We start from the raw sequence: 20676 nt of genomic DNA, 5'->3' as shown, positions 1-20676 counted from the left end.
GAGAATTTATTTTAAAAAATTCTTAAAATATTAATTTTAGAACTTCATAAAATTTCTATAACATTTTTCACACAAATATTAATGAATACAAATGTTAAAAAAAATATTAATTTTGAGAATTTTCTAAAATAAATCCTTTTAAAAAAATTTACGCAACATAATTTGTAAAACTAAAAAGTAATATTACATAAAATTTTAAAATATAAAAAATAAGTTAATACCGATATTTATATTTATTATATTAATTTTAATATTTTAATTACATTTTAAGTTACGAAAAACTTTAATATAAATAAAAAAATTATAAAAATGTTAATTGGTGTATTGAAGTATGATGCATATTTCAAGTATTATTTTCTAAGCATTTTCAAATTATAAACTTTAGATTATTATTGCGTAGTACAATTATATGTAATTAGTGCAATTCGATTCAAAATAGTGTAATTCAGTTCAAAAATAATGCAATTCAATTCAAAATCAATGCAATCCGGTTCAAAAATAGTACAATTCAGTTCAAAAGGAGTGAGGTTTATTAAAAATCAATGCAATTCGGTTCAAAAATGGTTCAAAAACAGTGTAGTTAAGTTAAAAATTAGTGTAGTTCAGTCCAAAAATAGTGCAGTTTAGTTCTGACGTAGTGCAGTTCATAAAACAGTTCAGTTTATAATAGTTCAGTTCAGTTTATATTATAGTGCAGTTTAGTTCAGTGCAGTGCAGTTCAGTCCAGTTTATTTTTAAGAATAACAATTCAGTTCAGTTCATCTGAATTGTTTTCCAGTTCAGTGCAGTTCATGCGAACAGATTTTTAGTTCAGTGCAGTTTTTGGTAGTGCAGTGCAGTTTGATTTATTTTGCCCAACCCTATAGACCATTAGAAGAAGCCATTAGCTCTTATGGTACACAATTCTTACCAGCCCAAGCCTTCACAAGAAGAAATGAAGGACATTTATGGCAAACACATTTACTAGGTTATTTAACATGGGAGTTACCTCATCATTTTTCCAGGATTCTCTGATTTTCTGGCCTAATTTTCCTGGAAGTTTGAGAAACATTTTTTCTCCAACACTTATATCATGAAAACATCCGGCTATGGAGGCATACATGAGATAATCTTGTAAAAATTCTTTAATTTTTCCAAAATATGTTATAGACAACCTTTCTAGATGTCCTAAATAAATTTGTTGTCTGAGTGTATTCCCATCATTTGCAGATTGTGAGGTGAGTAATCTTTGTATTAGAGAGCAGAAATTATAAATGTTAGGACCTGGTTCGATCACTAATGTATTTATTTCTGTTGGGTAATTTTTTTTAAAAGATTCCCAACATGCTCTGGCTATATCACCTAAGTAGGTTTCACCTTTGGCAATCATGTCTTGTGAAGACTGAACTTCTTTTTCGTAATGGATACCATAATCACGGATTACAGTAGCAGTCCATTGTTCAATGTATGTTGGTAATAATTGAGGGTCAATTCCACCTATGTTTAATAAAAGATTTGGCAATGGGAAATTTGGTTCTATTGGGAGCCTCTTTCCCTGTGTTGTATATTGATTATCTGTAAAAGTGACATTTGTTGGGGATTCTCTGGGTATGAATCCAGTAGAATAACTTTGTGTACCAACATGTTCTAACTGATAACTGTTGGGGTTTACTGATCCTACACTTATATTGACGAAACCTATTGTAGATAAAGGTTTGCCTAATTGTGTTGACAAATGTGAGAAAGAGAAAAAGCGGGAAATGAAAAAAAAAATATTGTATGACTCGATTATTCGTTTTTTTTTAAATTTTAATAACTTAAGGCTTCGATTATTTTACAATTGAGATTGTATGTGACAGTTTTTTTTTTCCCCGGTTGCAACTAGACCTGAGATAGAAGGATTAATTCTGTTTTTTTTTTCTTTTTTTTTTTTAACTTTTAATGATTATTAGGTCTCAGTTAGTCTAAAAACTGAAGTAGTAGCATTTGGATATGTTTCAATTTTCAACTTATGTCAAAAGTTAACTTTTCTTTTTGTCTCGATTTTATATATTTTGTCCGAAACCGAAATAGAATAACAAAAATAACTGTTTTAAATATCCTTTCAGCATTTATGTATATTAATCATTATAAATTGTTTGGAAGTTGTATTTGTTAAATTGGCTTTAAATAAAACCTTAAAAACTTCTTTTTTCTGTTGTATAACATTGGATTTTTTATATTTTCGTTTAATCGGAAGATTTTACTTTACTGAAAATAGAATAAAGATTTAATCCTTATTTTTTCTCAAATGAAAGATATTTTTTTTAAAAAAGAAACTAACACTACCACTCATCCCTTGATTCAGTCAAACTTTCACTCAAGCCAGGAAATTTTTGCTCCAACGAAGGAAATTTCGGAAATGAGCTACTTTTCGCTTACGTGAAAATATATTCACTTAAGCTATTTTTTTTTTTAAAAACTTTTTTCTTTTTCTCTTCTTATCAAGAGATTATACGTGAATGTTTAATAAAAATATAAGGTGATTATCAGTTTTTATATTTAATTTATAAGTTAAATATGATTTGAGTTCCTAAACTTTGATCTAAAATTGAAATTTGTCCTTATTTCAAATATTAAACAATATTCTAAGTTGGTGTTGAAATTGTTTAAAATTTTTTATACATGTATAACAATATATAGTAGTATAATAATATATAGTAGTGACATTTGAAACAAAGAAAATATAGAAAAAAGATATGAACTAGAGTTTTTTTAATTTGAGAACTATGATAGTTATTTTTTTTATGTCTGCAATGATTATTTTTTTTATCATCAAAACTAATGTTACTTTTTGTCATCAATTTGTTAGACTTTTTTTGATACACTACGAGTAAACTTTCAATTAGCATTAACTAAGATTGTATTTTTTATAATGTCAATTGGAGAAAATTTCCTATCAACATTAATATAAGAATTAAACAAAAAAAAAAACGCCCAACCAATAAAGTTGTAAAAATAACCCGTTTTTTATTAAAAAAATTGTAAAAATAAGCTTAACCGAGATCTCAAGCTGAATAACTATGATGAATTTCATTTATTTGACCGATAACAATCAAGAAACATATTTGTTACTAGTAGTTAAACAAAAATCTTAATAAACTTCGACAAAAATTTGTCATCAACCTAGATTGATTAGAAAAATCATCAACATTAATATTTTTAATAGTTAAAATGATTTATCATCAACCTAAACAATAATTCATTAAATTTAAACTGTCTTACCAAATAAAATATTTAAAAAATAAAATAGTTTTTAAAATATACAATTGATCCCTATTTTTGTTATTTTTATTCAATTTGGTCCCATTTTCGTTTTGTGTTCAATTAGGTCCTCATTTTCATCAAATTGTGGTCAATTTGATCCTTTCCACTAACGGTGTTTAAATAGTTAACGTTTTTGAACAGTACATGCCACGTGTCAACTCTTGGTTCTTTTGATTTTTTTTAATTTTTTTAAAAGTATTTTTTTTAATTTTTTTAATTTTTTAATTTTTTTAATTTCAAAAAAATTATCCATGTATCAAGTCACAATTGTGTCACGTGTCAATACTAGTGCCACATGTCAATTTGTGGTAGTATTATTATTTTTTATTCAATTTAGTCCCTATATTCATTATTTTCATTCAATTTAGTCCCAATTTTTGTTAAAACTAGGTTGAGACCCGTGCGTACGCACGGGTCATTTTTCTTTTCTTTGTGTTTTTGGTTTTGGATTTCACATTTATTTATGTTTTATGTAAGTATATATGGAATTTTTTGATTAATAGAAATTTTAATTATAGATATTGGTTTTTAGGTAATAAATTTAATTCAAAAGGGAAAATATTATTATAATATAGTAATTTTTTCACAGCAGAAGTAGTATGATTATGTTTAAGATTCGATTTGGAGAATCTGATTTTGGCAGTAAGTTCTTATGTTTATTGTTTATGTTTTCGAAATATGTGGCGTTTTGTTATATGTGGCGTCTCGATTTGATTAAAGGACGAAAGGAAACGTTGGAGTAAAAGAGGAGAGAAACGCTTTATTAAGTGTATTGTTTGGTTTTTGGAAAGCAGAACAAAAGAAAATCGTTCAGAGTCCATAGGTTTGGGTTTCGTTTGGGCAGAAGGGAAAATGTCAGCTTCCAAACGTTTGAGTTTCAAAAATTTTTACCAGAACTCGGTCATGTTCTTGGATCCTTCTAAGGTTAGTGTTAATGCAATTGTCTATTTTTTTTGTTTTTTTTCCTTTTTAATGTGATTTGGTTTGAAAGCAGTTGTTTTTAATGTGATTTTGTTTGAGAGTAGGAAATTTCTTAAAAACAAAAATTATTGAACGCATTCCTTTCCGTTTCTGTTTTTGCCAAGATTTTTTAGTGTTTGATGAAGGCTTCTTCTTGGAATGGGGTAAATCATTAGTAATAGGGACGAACTATTTTTGTGATCCTGCGGGAAATGTGCTTAACATTAAGTTTGATGAAAATATGGTCGCAAAGAGGAAATAATGTGGTGTTTTTCAGATATTAGGGTTCTATAATCTGCGATTCATGTGTTACGTGTGCACTCTGTTTTGTGGAGATAGGTACTTTCGGTTAAGAGTTTTCGACTCATATTGGAAGGAAGTTGAGTATCCTGTGGTAGGGCAGTCAAGGACTGGGATGACGTATGACCCTTTTGGTTCACCAAGATTTTTTCAATGTTTTAGAGTGAAGTTGCTACCGTCGACGATAAAGTCTTGTAATCCTTACATAGTTTGATTAATTTTGTGCAGGTTTATCTATATTTACTAATTGTTGATTAACTTGTATTGCTTGTTAACAGCCATACATTCTTCTCCTAGACGAATTTCAGATGTTTTCTCAGGATGAACTAAAACTTGATCGTAAAGTTGAACTTTATGATCCTCTTAGGAAAAAGTTTGAGCTGTTTGTGGATACAACAGATGTAGGCACTATTGTATTGTTTGGGTTGGCGGAATTTCTGAAGTACTATGGGTTCAAGAAATGGTTTTTCTTACATTTGAGTTATGTAGGAAAAAATCAATTTATCCATAAGATTTTCTCCCCTGAAGGAGTAGAAATTGTGTATTGTAGGGATTCGACGAGTGAAAATGATATACAACATGGTGTTGTTAATGAACCTGATGGTAGTGCCATTCTTGATAATGCTGGTGTTAGCGCTATTGCTCATAATGCGTCACCTATTAGTGATGATGGACTGGTGAAATACTTAACTCGTTATGATGTTCAAAGTTCATGTTTGGTATATTTTATGTTTATGGTTGTATATTTCTTATAGTTGTATTGTTATGGAATTGGTGTTTAATAGAGCAATTTTGTTTGTAGTATCTGAATTCCAATTTTGTTTGACAATTTTTGGATAAAAGTTGCAAGAGCTATTTGCTGACAAATGAAATTGCTATATATTGGCCTTGTTCAATTCGTTGGACTGGAAGGATCAATTTTGAATGCTATCTGACGTGTGGATGGAAGACGTTTTACAAGGACAATGGCTTAGCTGCTGGTGATGGCATAAAGTTTGTAATAGACGATGATAAGAAAAATATCATCCATGTTGTAAAGGTTTAGGTGTGTTGGTTAATTTAACTTTTTGCAAGGACAATGTCTGTTTTGTGAACTCGTGTTTAACTTTGGATTGTTATTTTGTTGAATGATGATATTTGACCAAGTAGTCGACGTTGATATTTGACCAAGTAGTCCAGGTTGATATTAAACATCGTTAAAATGTTTTAGATATTGATTGAGACTATACGTAATAATATTTTATTACTTAAAATGGTTGACGTGGTTTTAATGTAGTAATTAAAGTAATAAATTATCTGGTATAGAATTGTTTAATTTTTGTTGGTATATTAACGTGGGCACTAAATTACATGAATGTAACATTTTAAATAATAAATTCAGCTGTACTAATTAAAGTAATGTGTATTTTCGTATAATTTTGGATGTTATATAAAATTTATTAATAGAGCACAAGTTACATAGAAAATTTATTAAAAAGAGAATTAATCCCAAAATTAATTAATAAACCAAAGTTTTGTAGGAATATGATGAAAATATTTAACTGCAATAATTGATTAATAACGAAAATTGTTTAATCTTAGTGTTAATCAAATAATTAAGTGCGATGATCTTGTTGTGTACAGATATTATAGTCATGGCTAATGATATATTTGTACCTAAGATTTGTGGTGGTGTGGTTAGTGAAAATTTGGATTGGGTTCTAAGTTGATGTACTCCCAATGTGGTGATCGTGAAACAAAACATACTGGAAGATGTATGGCTGTCAATAAAAACTGGAATTGGAAAAAAAACAGAATATAATAAATTTTATCGTAATGGTGCAAAAATGAATTTTGGTGGCGTTGTTATCAAACTTCAATATAAGTTAGGTACGTTTGTTAGTTTCAATTTAAATGCATTGTCATGTGTGGTGCAATAGGACAAAATAATGGTCAATTTGAAAAGATTCTAAAGTAGTCATTGGTCACGGGTTCATATAGGGGAAATTGTAAGCTTTTGGGAACAATTGAAAAGTTGGAACAATGGAAGGAGATTGATATCTGTTTTGGTGAGTTCTTGTGGCCTCAATAACGTTGAATTGGTTATTCTTTTTTTAATCTCATATTGATCAATTGCTCTACAAACCATATTAGTCGGATCTGGATGTTTTTTTTTTCGAAATTTATTGAACATTTTTCATTTTTGCAGTTAAGCTTGCGAAGATACATGTATGATTGTTTGCAATTGGGATTTCCAGGTTTTATCATGGGTAGATCTTGATAAGCTTATTGCAATGGTTCTTTCTATGCACAAAGGTAAGAATTTTTTCGCATCTTTGGTAATGTATTTTGGTATCACCTAAAAACTTAAATAATAGATCGAACTTCTTTGTATGGAATCAGAATAGAGTAATATATATTTTTCTAATAATTTCTTTGGCAATCTTGTACAAAATGTTTAGTAAATAGTAAGAAAAAGTTTTGTCTTAAGAACAACTATACATTTTGGAACACTTCTTTGTATACAACATTAGTTGTTGTATTCGAAGGTTTGTTGTCCTTATCATGGATTAGGATTTTTAATCCAGATTTACTTTGAACTCGAGAGACTGCAACATATAGCTAACTGTGACTAAATACCGGTGTCGGTAAATACAATCCAACAAAACGTAGAGATTGACCTTGAGATTTGTTTATTATCATTGCATATGATAGCATGATAGGAAATTGTTTTCTGATTAGCTTAAATGGTCATGGGGATTGTGAAGGGGACATTGACATTCGTGGAATATAAATGTCTTGATTATCTTTATTACCTGTAATCATCTTAGCTCCAATAACATGGTTTGCAAGTCTTGTTATTATTAATCTGCTTCTTTTGCACAAACCTTCTGCTTGATCCAAGTTCCTCAAAAGCATTATTGGTGCTCCAATCTTCAGTTTGATTTTATGGTTAGGAAGGCCAGATGTAGAGAGAGAATTTAGGAATTCAGAAGTTATAGTGTTGTAGCTATCATTTGTAGCAAATTCTGTTTCATCAACTGAATCACAGCTGAGATACTCCTTCTCCTCCCCTGTATTAGTAATAACATTAGTCACACTAAATTTCCAAATTATAATCATCAGTTTAAGGGTGTAGACTAATATACCTGGAATTAGTGATAACATGCATTAATTGATTTCATTGACTGTCTCAATCCTACTTGCCAATATTGCCCTACACTGTAGATAGGACTCGTCTATATGGTTTTGTATCAAATTTGGGTAAATGGCAGACACAATTACTTCTATAGGATCATTGAACTCTAAAATTAGGAATTCTTCAGGTATTTCAATTTCAACTAAACCGTCATTAGGTTCTTGTAACTTACCATCACCAATTTGAACAATCCAATCTGAGAATTCTTGAATCTCTGATGCAGTACTTGATTGTAGGCCTTCTTGTAATAGACGCATGTTTTTTGTCAGTTTTAAAACTTCACAGTGATCCCATATATAAGATGAATTAATTGTGGCGTTGACAATATCTGATCTTGACCCTCCTGGTATAATAGGTAATATTTGCCTAAAGTCTCCTCCAAATACTATGACTTTTCCTCCAAAAACTGAACCTTCTTTTGTAATACCGTTCATTATGTCATTTCGAGTTCTATCCAGAGCTTCAAAACAAAATTTGTGTGCCATAGGAGCTTCATCCCAAATAATTAGTTCTGCTTTCTTTAACAACTCTGACGTTTTGGATCCTTGTGAAATGTTACACATAGAATGTTCTAGTGTTGGAACCGGTATCTTGAATTTAGAATGTGTTGTTCTTCCCCCTGGCAATAGTAGGGAAGCTATTCCACTTGAACCTACTGTGAGTACAATTTTACCTTCGAAACGAACTGCTGCTGAAAGCGTCTTCCACATGAACGTTTTGCCAGTTCCACCATACCCATACAAGAAGAATACACCTCATTGTTTATTAACAACTGCTTGCTTGATCATTTGAAAAATATTTTTTTGTTCACCTGTAATTGAATGGTTATTCAAACTGATTGCATAATGTAATTCGATTTAGTATTCAAGTACAAAAAACGATAATAATACTTAACTTGTCATGGATTTGAAATTTGATTGGAATAAATGTCATTGGTCAGCAGTGTTATAGTCAAGTTCTGCATATACCAATCTATTTCCACAATTTTGGGTAACGAATCCATTTGGGTATGGCATTGTTGGGAAGAACTTTAAACTGCTTCTATTAGACTCCAAGATCTTTTCAATCTCAATCAAGGTTAGATTTTGGATTACTTCTGGAGTAAGATTCAGTTCTGCACACAAAAACATTTAAGACGTTTAATTTTGCATTATATATTTATGAATACAATTTATTGGAGCTAACCTGGAATTCCTGCTATTATTCTCTTTCGGTAGAGAATTCCATCTGCTAACCACTCCCATGTCTTGTTGCATAGGTCTTCTAGTCGACTAACACTATTTGACAACATGATAGTGACAAATAATTTTCTTAGATAATGTCTGGAACCCCAATCCTTTTCTTCTTTTATAGCTTCAACATATTCTGTATCATCTGCTAATATTCCCAAAGCTAAGCAAGCTTCTCTAAAAGTAGAATATATTACATTGTTAATTGTTCTGATATCAATGTAGGATGTTGGTCCTCTTACATGGGTTAGCATTTTTCTAAGATAAAATACTTCACCAATACTTGGAGGAACCCAAATCAGTATTCCAATAGTATTCTCCATTTTCCTTGGTTTCCAACATCTATCTTTCTTGACATATACAAACTTAGAAACAAATTCAGCATATGTTAATTCCCTGGCTTCTGCGTATTTCTTATTACATTCCATCCAACCTATAAACATTGATTCCGAAACTGTTGTCTTTCCCATGATATCATCAATCACGTCATCATCTTTAAAGTATACTGCCTGTTCTCCAGGAAGATGGAAAAACAATCTTTCTACTGCTGAATTTCGTCCATGAATTGGAAACGAAAATATTCTCCAACATGCTTCACAAGGAGATACATATTTGCAATCAAGATATTGCTTGATTTCATTTATTGGTTCTTTGTTCAAAAAGAATTCATTTTTCTCGGGAACTATAGCAGTCGTTATTCTATCGTAACCCTTGTTGATATATTTGAATAAGTACTTGATGGAAGTGCTACAATTACACCATTCAATATTTATATGTGCTTGGTACTTCAACAATAATTGTGAATTGTAAGGAACCACAGACCAATTGTCTAGACAAACCCCATTCTTGGTTAATATTAATGAATCGTTCCTTCTACAATAATGAGGAAAACCATCTTCTGATATGGTAGTTGTCCTTCGAAATTTTTTTGGAAATAGGCGTGAGCATTTTCCGTTTTTCATGCAAGGCAGAGATTTGTTTGACATTCCACAAGGTCCATGAATCATATGATCTTAACACATTTATGCAATTCAGGATTACTTATTGGATAAGAGATTTTTGCAGATATTACCTTATCAATATCATCAAGAGTTGGGTATTTGCTATTGGGATGCAAAAAAATCAATAGGTGTGCATGAGGTAGACCACGCTTCTGAAATTCTATGGTATATATGACTGCAAATGAAGAAAAAGACATTTATTGACAAAACAAAACAATCCAAACTGATTTGATAGAAACCATATTAGAGAACAATGATTACAAAAAGGGATGACTTACATGCAATGGTTTTGCCTAGTATATGATTCTTAGTTAAGTCTGTCAAAAGTTGTTCAAACTTAATTTTGAAGACCCTTGAAACTATATCAAGACGGTCTGTTGGAGATAGCTTTAGCTTAGCAAGTAGTCTGGTTATTTCTGGCCATTTAGGATTGCATGTGAAAGTTATAAAAAGGTCTGGGAATCCCATATAACTACAAATAGTCATTCCATCAAAATATAGTTGGTCCATGAATCTGCGACTACCAATAAAAGATGACGGAAGAACAACCCTCTTTACCTGTTGTGATCCTTGAGTTTGTGAGCTGGTGGAAGCCTGACATAGGTTATTGTATTTATCAACCCTTAACTTCGATTGATTATATTTAATAAATGACAATCTTTCAGACTCCATCATTGTATATCCATCAACTATGAATTGTTGAAAAAGTCAACTAGATCTAAGCAAAGTTTGTGTTTCAGATTGTCTCGTTTGTAGTCTAAAACAAAACCATTCCCTAATTGTGAGTCTGTTCCTTTTGTTGTTGAATCCTAGTTTCTCTCGATGATTGACATCATGTCTATAACCATCTTCCCCATATGGGAAGAGTAAAGGATATTGAAATTCTAAATAGCTAGTGTGCAATTCATTTATTCTTTGCAACTTCCCAGACTGCTTTTCCATTATGATGTCTCTCCCTGAACTACATCACCAACTATAAGGGCCGCAACTTCTGAAACATTGGGGATATTATATATCCTTCCATCTTTTGTCCTATCTGCAATAAGTCGCAATTTCAAGTCATCAAATGGTTGGTCTCTATATTTATCTCTTGCCATTCTAAAACATTTTGCATGAACATTGAATTCGTCTAGCATCATCTTTAATTTGCTGACAATTTCCGAATCAATCCTGTTTTGATTCCTGCAAAGGTTAACTGGTTAAATAACCAATTGTTCTATTTGATTAACATTGAATAGAGGAAACATTCATGTGCCTTAAAGATTCCATTCTGTTTTGAAGTTCATTTTCAGTGTCGTAAATATAAAGTTAGGCAAACTTTGGAAGTCCTCCAGGGATTGGTAAGAGGCTTCCTATTCTATGACAAGATTGACCTTAAATTCGTAAATTAGGTGGCCCTTTTCCATTGTTGAAAGTGGTATCGACTTTTGCTCCGGGAGATGTAAACGCAAACATCATATTGTATGTTCTAATGTGATTTTGATAGTTCTTGCTCTCTTTTGATTCATTATCAAACAAAAGACGTTGCAAAACAATTGGTGGGTCCTTTAGAGTTGGTAATTGAACTATACCATTACCACAACACATATGAAATGCCGGATTGCTGGACCTTCTGTTCTTGTTAATCCTTTCCTCGTACCACATATAGACATTACATTCCTTACATATGAATAGTGGATCATCAATGTCTGCATACATTGTGCATAATTAAATATATGGTCAGTAAATAGAATTCAATATACATTTAGTAGAAACTATAACTATGAAATACAATCTTATCTTGGAACTATGTTTTGTGGAATTTCGTCATCTTGTTCTATACTTTGATCTTCCATTTCCTCATTAGTGTTAGCTGCTGAATATGAAACACTTTCTCCTATGTCTAAAATGATGTTGTTATTTTGTCAATAGATACTTCTTTAGTAAATAAGAAAGTATAAAATTTAATTTAGAATGTATAGTCATATGCGCAGAAATTTAGAAACTACTACCTGTACCCATATTTTCGATTGGAGTAGTTGTACTTGGACATATTGTAGTATCATTTAGTACTCTTTGGAAAGATGATTGACCTATGGATCCAGCAACCTCAAACTTTCAAAATAAATTTTGACGATGAGAAGTCTGATGAAATAATCTATGGTTCATTTCGTTAGTCCTTCTCTGTGGTGGTTGACCTTTATAATAGCCACCTATATCATTATGTGTTGGAGTATCTTGATTGAGGAAAGCATTCATTGTTATATCACATAATGGTGTGAAATTCCTTTTCTTGCGTTGTTCCTGGTCAAGTAGGAGACTTTGAGTCTTTTGTGCACACTTCATTTTCTTTTCTTTTAGCACTAACATTCTCTTTAGTCTTGCATTTGCACAACCTAGATTTGATAGCACCTTCGGATCACTCATATTGGTTACTATGGCAATAAAAGTTGGAACTGAAACAAAAGCAATTTCCACATTCACATTAATCTGTTAAAGATAAAGTCATTAATGGTGTACATAGACAACTTTAAAATTTTTCCCAATACACAAACACATTGACATAACATTAATGTTGAAAAATTAATTCCAAGATGGAATAAAGACAGGGTAGATGTCTAATATGTACAAGAACCAAACATTAAAAATAGCATTTAATCCAAGTTACCTCACACTTCATTTACTTGACTGGTTGGCTACTTGATCCCTTGCATTGCCTGCTGCTATGTGTATTAGTTTTTCTGATGTCTAAAGCTTTGAAACAGTTCTTCCTAAAAAAGCTTTTTGTTCACGGTCCATGAATAATGCGCGCCAAAAATAATTTAATTATTAAATTAATTTTATTTTATGAAATCCTTTATTATAGAAATGATTGATTGCATGGTATGGAGGCAGTTCGACTTCTAAATGCTTTTCTAGAACGTACTTGATGTAAATGTCTACATCCATTAATTAAGCTTTCATTTCTATAGTTTTTTTTGAATTAAAAAAAATAACTGTAACGATAGAACGCTCCATTTGGATAACCCCTCGTGTCGTTTCAGCATTTATATATATTGTTAACTTTTTGCTTTTTGGAACTTCACCATCCAAACTCTTCAATGGCAACCTCTCAGGAAAATGAAAATAACTCTGCAAAATGTTACTCCTTCAAGAACTGGTTCCAGACTTCAATGACTTTGGTTCATCCACAATGGGTAAGTCTTAAAGTTGTGATTTCATTTACTTTTAATGCTTCTTTTATTGTTAGATTGCTGGAAAAAATCAATCTTTCATGAAATGTTCAACCACTGCATTGTGTATAGTTATTAGTTTTCTGAAAATTCTATCTTTGTTGGCTTTTGTAATTGTTTGTAGGAATTCGTAGAGTTTGATGAAACCTTCTTTGCTTACTGGGGAAAACACAAGCTAATGGGCCCAAACTATTTTCGTGATCCGGTAGAAAATTTATTATGGTTGAATTTAAAGATTCTTTGATGGAAAACCGCAAATTTCGGATAGCTAATGAACTTGCAAAGTTTTATAAGTTGGATGATCTTTATTGGTTAGTAATCCTTTACTGTGGAAACCGGTATTTCCAGTTTAGAATTTTCAGTTTACCCATGGAAGAAATAAATTATCCTACACCCAATATGGTTCCTATGCCGTAACGCACTTTGTCTTCTTCAAGGTTTATGACTTGCTTTAAATCCGAGATATTGGTATCTGAGGTACTATTTAAAACTTCGAATCATTGTATTCCATTATCTGAAACATTTGCTTTAAATAATTTGTTTATGTTTAACTTGGTTGCAGAAAATCATTCGCCTAGACGACTCCTTTGTTATTTTTTGGGGACATGAATTGACTATCAACAAATTTAAACTTATTGATCCGCGTCAGAAGAAACATGATGTTGGTATCCAGAAATTAGAGAATGGAGATTTTATAATACATGAAGGTCTCTTGGAGATATGTCAATACTACAATCTGAAGGAAAACAAAGCCATACATGTGAATTATGTTGACAAAGATACATTTTTATTCAAGGTTTTTTTTGCTGAAGCCATTGAGATTGATTATACTTCACAATTGGTCAGTAGTAACAATTCGGAAGCCTTATCTTCAAATGATGGAAAATCTTCAAATGATGGAGGTTATGATCCTGCAGACTTCTACCATTCAATGTCAAAATGCTTATCTTCAAATGATGCAAAATCTTCTTCACTGGTAATGGATTCTTAAACTTGGTTATTTAAATTATCAATTTGTTTGATGTGTTCTAATTTATTAAAATTCAAACTTCTTTCAGTACTTGGATTCTGAATTTGCTGGAAAAGCTTTGGTTAAACAGAGGAAGCGCTATTTATTGGTGAATGCAAAAGGTGATTGCTGGCCTTGCAAAATTAGATGGTCTAGAAGAAATAACAGTTAATGTTATTTAACTTGTGGATGAAAAGACTTTTGCAATGAAAATGGATTCAAGGAAGGCACTATGATCCAACTTGGTGTTGATAGGGACCTCAGCATGTATATTCATGTAATGGAGATAAAGATTTAGTTCCGGTCTTCATCATATGTTTGAAAACATTATCTATATTTTGTGAACATGTTTAATGAACTATTAGCTATATATATTGAATACTATTTGCCTAAGTGAATCCTTATGCTTCTCGTTGTGATCTCGTAATGCTCCATCTTAAGTATTAAAATTAATGGTCCGGTGTTGATCATATGTTTGAAAATATTACGTAAATTTTGTAAACATCTTTAATGAGCTATTAACATACTCGCATACTATTTTGCAATCAACGTACTTTTTACACCAAATAGTATCCCATTTGGGTTCTTGTCCATATAACATTTAAACTTGTAACAGCACTGGTATCATATCACAATCAATAATCAATACTTAACTCTTTAACCCGAAATATATGTATAACGATTCTTAGAATAAAATTACCATAACATTAGATATCCAAAAATATTTACATTGTAATAATAATGTGTGATATCCTTTGGTTCTCCCAACATTAATTATAACCATTTTGCATCCTTGATAGCCAACTCCAACAAAATACACCCAAGTCCACCACAAAAAACATTAACATGGGTATGGTTTCCAAAATCCAAGTTACCATTTACCACCCACATTTAATATATATTATATATATATATATATATATATATATATATATATATATATATATATATATATATATATATATATATATATATATATATGTCTAATTACAAACAACAGTGGCCCACATCAGTGTTTTTCCTGTTTCATTCGTTTCTTAGTCTTGGACCTCGAAAATTCTACACTTGGTATATCTTCAAGGTGGTCGCAATCAACTTCAAAGTCCAGCAACAAGTCCTTTGTAGGGGTAACACAGAAATCAATATAAGGATCATGATCTGCTGAACCACTCATAGTTAACTGCAGCATATAAAAAAAGTATTACTATGACATCCATTTTGTTAGTTATAAAACATTTCATATTTAATAAAATTACATTTCTTATCTTACCATGCAATTGTCAGCTTCGGTATTTTTATTAACACTTGGCTTACCCCTAGATTCTTTAATCTGTCCATTTAAAAAAAAGTGCTTAGAAAATGGGAAATTTAATGCAATGAAAAAAGTATACAAACAATTTTAATTATAGAGACCTTTCCTGTATGACTTGGAGTTTTAATGGAAGCATGTGTTTTAGATTGTGTATTGCAAGGACTTAGATCTACAGGATCAAACTCTTTAATCTGTAAATTGCATAAAAATAGCATATCATAAATTTAGTGTCAACTAAAAACTATAAAAATTGGTTGAAGTACAGATACCTCATTTCCATGAAATCCAGTTTTACTCGGATTTGTAGCTTTTGATTGTGTACTGGAGCCACATATTGCAGTGGGACTGGACTCTTTAATCTAAAATTACCATAAAAGTACCTCATTAGAAAATTAGTGTGAACAGAGAAGTATAAATATAGGTTAAAGTACACATACATTTTTTCCACGAGATCCACTTTTTATCAAACCAACTGTCATAGATTGCATCCTGGAACCACATATATCTGTGGGACTGGACTCCTTATTAATCTATAATTTCCAAAGCAACAGTTATTACATCATTTATTTAGTATCGCAAATAAATGACTAACATAAATTTAAATGAGTCTTACCACATCTGTCTGAGACTCGTAAGTAATAATGGGAATTGATTCATTTTGGTTGTTAGAGTCACATACAGGTAGATCAAAAGACTGTTTACCCTGTGCGTTTAGACAAATATTTATTACATGATAAAAAACTACATACAAAGCAATTAGTGACAAATTATTTCACCTTTGTATTTGGTCTCTGCCCTTAGAATTTTCCTCAGTACTGGAATCAGACGTAGCTTCAGCGCTGAAGTCTTTAATCTACATATCAAGAATCAAAAATTGAGTAATTAAAAGATTTAATTCGATGTAACTATTCCAGGAGGGTATCTAAACTTAAAGCATCATATAAATGAGTTACCATCTTTGACTCAAGTTTACTTCTAATAAAAGCAATGGTTTCAAGATTGTTTGAAGCTTTCATGACCGATGAAGATCTGTTTTTTGGTTGAACTCTAACCTTGAATGCAAGAGTACATCCCAGCATAACATCTAGATCCTTTGGAAAACATTTCGGATCATCCTCCCCACCCTAAGAAGAAAAGAAAAAGCCATTAACAATAAAATTTTGTTAAATTAATAAATCAACATAGCAATACTACCTCAATCATCTTATTCATTAACTCAACAGCTGATACACCAATCAAGTTAATACAGTTTTGATCCCATATGACGAAATTCGCATAACTATCTCCATTATCTCCATCACAGACCTGTAATTCCAACTTATATCTACAACAAAATCGACCTTTTTAATTAAAACCATACAACATACATTAACATATACAATACTAAAAGAAATACAAACCTAATTCCAGGTTTTTCATTATTAAACCCACACATGACACACTTAAAAACACCTATCTCTTCAGTCTTCTTCCTGCAACCATTGCATACTGGATAACACCATCCATCATTCCCTAAATTAAACTTAACGGTAGTTGCAACAGTAACAGAATACACTTCCTATATACATAAAAAAGGTCATTATAATAACAAACTTAAAAATTCAGTAAGGATGTTAAAACCATTACTTAGTGCTATATTACCTCCTTCATTGTTGTGATTTCGGATATTGTACTCACAACAGCTTTATACATAAATTTCTCATGTTCACTATATTGAGACGGTGAACACAATTGACTAGCTTCTTGACTTTGGCTAACTTCATTGCCAAAACGTCTGTAATTCCAATATGTATGTGAGTATAATATAATAAATGGAAAACAATATTCTAAGAACTAAGTAATTCAAGAAATGTGTACTGTATCCATTGCTCCTTGAACCGGACCAATTCAGAACATTCATCACCCATAAACAACTTTGAACCATTCCAAGAATTTGATATTGACACTGGCCACCGTCCTAAATCAATCAGAAAAATAATGATTACAAAATCACATTACAAAAGCACAAAATAATGAATTTAAATTCACAAACCTGAAGACAGCTTGATCTTAGCTTGAGTCAACATAACAACAACAACAACAAAGGAAACTGGTTCTCCCCTCCAATTACTCATAAATTTAAAGTAATAGGAATCCCACAACGTACACCCAATAACAACAAAACTGTAAAATGAAAACACAATACATTATAAATTACAACACATATACAAAACCCTAATAAATTAAAACACTATACTTATATCAAAATACACAAACCTTAAATCCCTTATATGAAATACAGCATTCTTGGACTGGGGATTACACCTCACATTATCCACCACTCCAATAATATCTAAAACCAATATTACCACGAAAACAAAATAATTAAATTTCTACAGGGTAAAGTAAAAAAGCATTAGTATATGTACCTACCATACACCAAATCAGCAGAGAATTTTCCGTAAACTATATCCTCGATACTTTTGAAATTATAAATGTTTCGAGGAATACTTGAAATTGGTTGTTCCTTTATAGTTGTTGCACCTATGAACAATAACTTGTAAGGGTGGTCACAAACACGAAATTGTCCTTGGTTCTTCATGATTTTAAAATTATGCATTATATAGGTATGACCCTCAACCAACTTCTCTTCCCACAAATCTATATCTTCCTTTTTTACCATTGCAGGAATCATATCTCCCTGGAAAAATAACGTAAACAGTAAAGATCATTTCATATCCCAAAAAATAAAGAAGACAACAAACTTTATTTACCTTCTGATCCAAAAGAATAAACTCCATATGACGATTCGTATCCCGGTTTTGAACAAACCACAAATCCTTTACTCTCACAGCAAGCTTCAAAGTCTCTTTCTTCTCATCTATATCTTTGATCAAATCAAATTTTCTAGCCATTTGAAGACAACAAATGCAACCTACACGAACTGAAAAAGCACACACGAAATAAAATCCATTTACACAACCCGAAAAGTATATAAATAACAAAAAATAAAACTCAAAAACAAAGCAAAGCAAGATCATACCTCACGTAACTGGGGAAACGAAAATAGAAACCAAAAGCGTTAAACACATCCAAAACACAATAACAATAAACAACAAACAATGAACTGCAAAATACAAACACGAAATCTAAAATAATTTTAGAAAATATATTAAAGAGGAACGAAGCAAGAGGAAGAAAAGAAAAATTATCTCAGAGGAACTGAGATACACGATCACAGTAAACAACATCCAAAACACAGTACTAACAGTGAATAATCAACAATGCACTAAAAATACAAACTATAAACAGGGTTAAACCAAAAGGAAAAAAACGAAAAATCATCTCAAGCCAACTCAGCTACACCTTCAAACGAAAAATCATCTCAAGCCAACTCAGTTACACCTTCAAACCAAAACGAAAAATCATCTGAAGCCAACTCAACTACACCATCAAACCAAAGACTCGGACACAACAACAGAGAAAATAGGGTACTGTATGGAAGGAAAAATTCAGACAGTAAATTGGAAAAAAAATCGCATACCCAAACCGGAGAAAAGAAAATGCAAAAACCATATGAAAAAACCAAACCACTAAACACTACCCTTAAAAAACGATTTCAAACACGGTTGAGATAATTAATGCATGCAACATCAATCACTTCATGCACAGTTTCCCTTCTTCCAACACTTAACAGGCGGAAAATACAAAATTACTTTTAACCCCGCGCACTAAACGAAATTCAATCTGAAGTAAAGGGTTACAGTAGTAAAATACCGAGGTTTGGGTTTCTGATCAGTTCCAAAATGTTATTTGACCAAAATACCAGTTTAGAAGACAAGTGTCAATGAATTCAGTTGGGGTATTTGGGTAATATCCACCTATGAAATTACTAAAAAACCTGAAAAAGGGACACATGTCAATGATTTGAGTTGGGATATTTGAGTAATATCCAGAGGTGATTGTTTTCTTATAGTTTAGATAAATCAATTTTGTCCCTTTCAAATTGATACTAAATTTAATATCTTTTATACAAATTATATTAATATTTTTTCTAAAATTGACATTCGAATTTATTATTTTTTAAATTCAATCATAAATTATTAAATTTAATTATAAATTGAATAAAATTATTATATTTAATTGCTAAATAGAATATAATTATTCAAAATATTATAAGAATGTAATTATTATTTTTTTTTAATATTTATATTCTAAAATACTTTTAAAATTGATATATAAAAATATTTTAAATATTCAAAATACTTTAGAAAAGTTAACTAATATTTGTAAAATTAACATTTAAATATTAAATATTTTAAATTTTAATATCTAAAATGCAATAAAAATATTAAATATTTTAGATTTAAATTTAAATTTTACAAATGTTAATATATATTTTTAAAATTTTAATAATTATATTTTAATAATATTTAAATAATTATATTCTATTTAACAATTTAATATAAGAATTATATTCAATTTATAATTAAATATTATAATTTATAATTGAATTTAAAAAATAACTAATAATTATGTCTATTTCAAAAATTAAATGGTTCCATTTTAAAAAATTTGGAACTAAATTAAACAAAAATAACGAATATAGAGATTGAATTGAACAAAACTAACGAATATGAGGACTAAATTGAACAAAAAGAAAATAATACAATTACAAACTGATACGTGACACTAGCATCGACGTGTGACATAATTGTGACTTGACATGTGAAGAATTATTTTGAAATTAAAAAAACTAAAAAAACTAAAAATAAAATAAAAAATCTAGGAGCCGACACGTAACCTATATTGTTCAAAATCGTTAACTATTTAAACACCGTTAGTGAAAATAACCAAATTGATCAAAATTTGACGAAAATGAGAACCTAATTGAACACAAAACGAAAATGAGACCAAATTGAATAAAAACAACAAAAATAGGAATCAAATGTATATTTAAATATATTAAAAATTTTGAAATTGGTATACCAAGAACATTGCCTCTCTTATTCCACCATCTATTTCCAATGTTAGATCGTTTATCAAGCATCAAGCATGGTAGTTTCCGTCAACCACATCTATTATTGTCCCATTTCTTTGTATTTGTGGCATACCCTTTTCTAATTCACAATTGTTTGTTTTATTTATTTCATTTAATTTCTTTTCCTCTATTCGATCTTTATCTAACTAGTTTAGTTTGAACAAAAATAT

The 20676-nt window shown here is 30.5% G+C and overlaps 3 protein-coding genes across 3 annotated transcripts; all 3 read right to left on the bottom strand.

Moving 5' to 3' along the window:
* Positions 1–7275: 7275 nt before the first annotated feature.
* Positions 7276–8433, bottom strand: LOC114165437 (uncharacterized). Its single transcript, XM_085667431.1, has 2 exons — positions 7728–8433; positions 7276–7598 (listed from the first exon to the last, which is right to left on the bottom strand). The coding sequence occupies exons 1-2, from the start codon at positions 8431–8433 to the stop codon at positions 7276–7278; spliced, it is 1029 nt and encodes a 342-aa protein (XP_085523557.1).
* Positions 8434–8652: 219 nt separating this feature from the next.
* LOC114165980 (uncharacterized) lies at positions 8653–10625 on the bottom strand. Its single transcript, XM_085667430.1, has 4 exons — positions 10232–10625; positions 10025–10128; positions 8909–9461; positions 8653–8837 (listed from the first exon to the last, which is right to left on the bottom strand). Exons 1-4 carry the CDS (start codon positions 10623–10625, stop codon positions 8653–8655), a joined length of 1236 nt encoding a protein of 411 aa, XP_085523556.1.
* Positions 10626–17510: 6885 nt separating this feature from the next.
* On the bottom strand, positions 17511–18380 carry LOC114165898 (uncharacterized). The gene is made up of 5 exons (XM_085667429.1): positions 18240–18380; positions 18100–18166; positions 17899–18009; positions 17743–17818; positions 17511–17649 (listed from the first exon to the last, which is right to left on the bottom strand). Exons 1-5 carry the CDS (start codon positions 18378–18380, stop codon positions 17511–17513), a joined length of 534 nt encoding a protein of 177 aa, XP_085523555.1.
* Between the last annotated feature and the right edge of the window lie 2296 nt (positions 18381–20676).

The sequence above is a fragment of the Vigna unguiculata genome, chromosome 10 (assembly GCF_037176805.1).
Source record: "Vigna unguiculata cultivar grain cowpea cultivar isolate G323 ecotype 2 chromosome 10, ASM3717680v1, whole genome shotgun sequence".
In the NCBI taxonomy this organism is placed as follows: domain Eukaryota; kingdom Viridiplantae; phylum Streptophyta; class Magnoliopsida; order Fabales; family Fabaceae; genus Vigna; species Vigna unguiculata.
The sequence above is the reverse complement of the archived record's forward strand: the minus strand, read 5'-3'. Positions and strand labels throughout refer to the sequence as shown.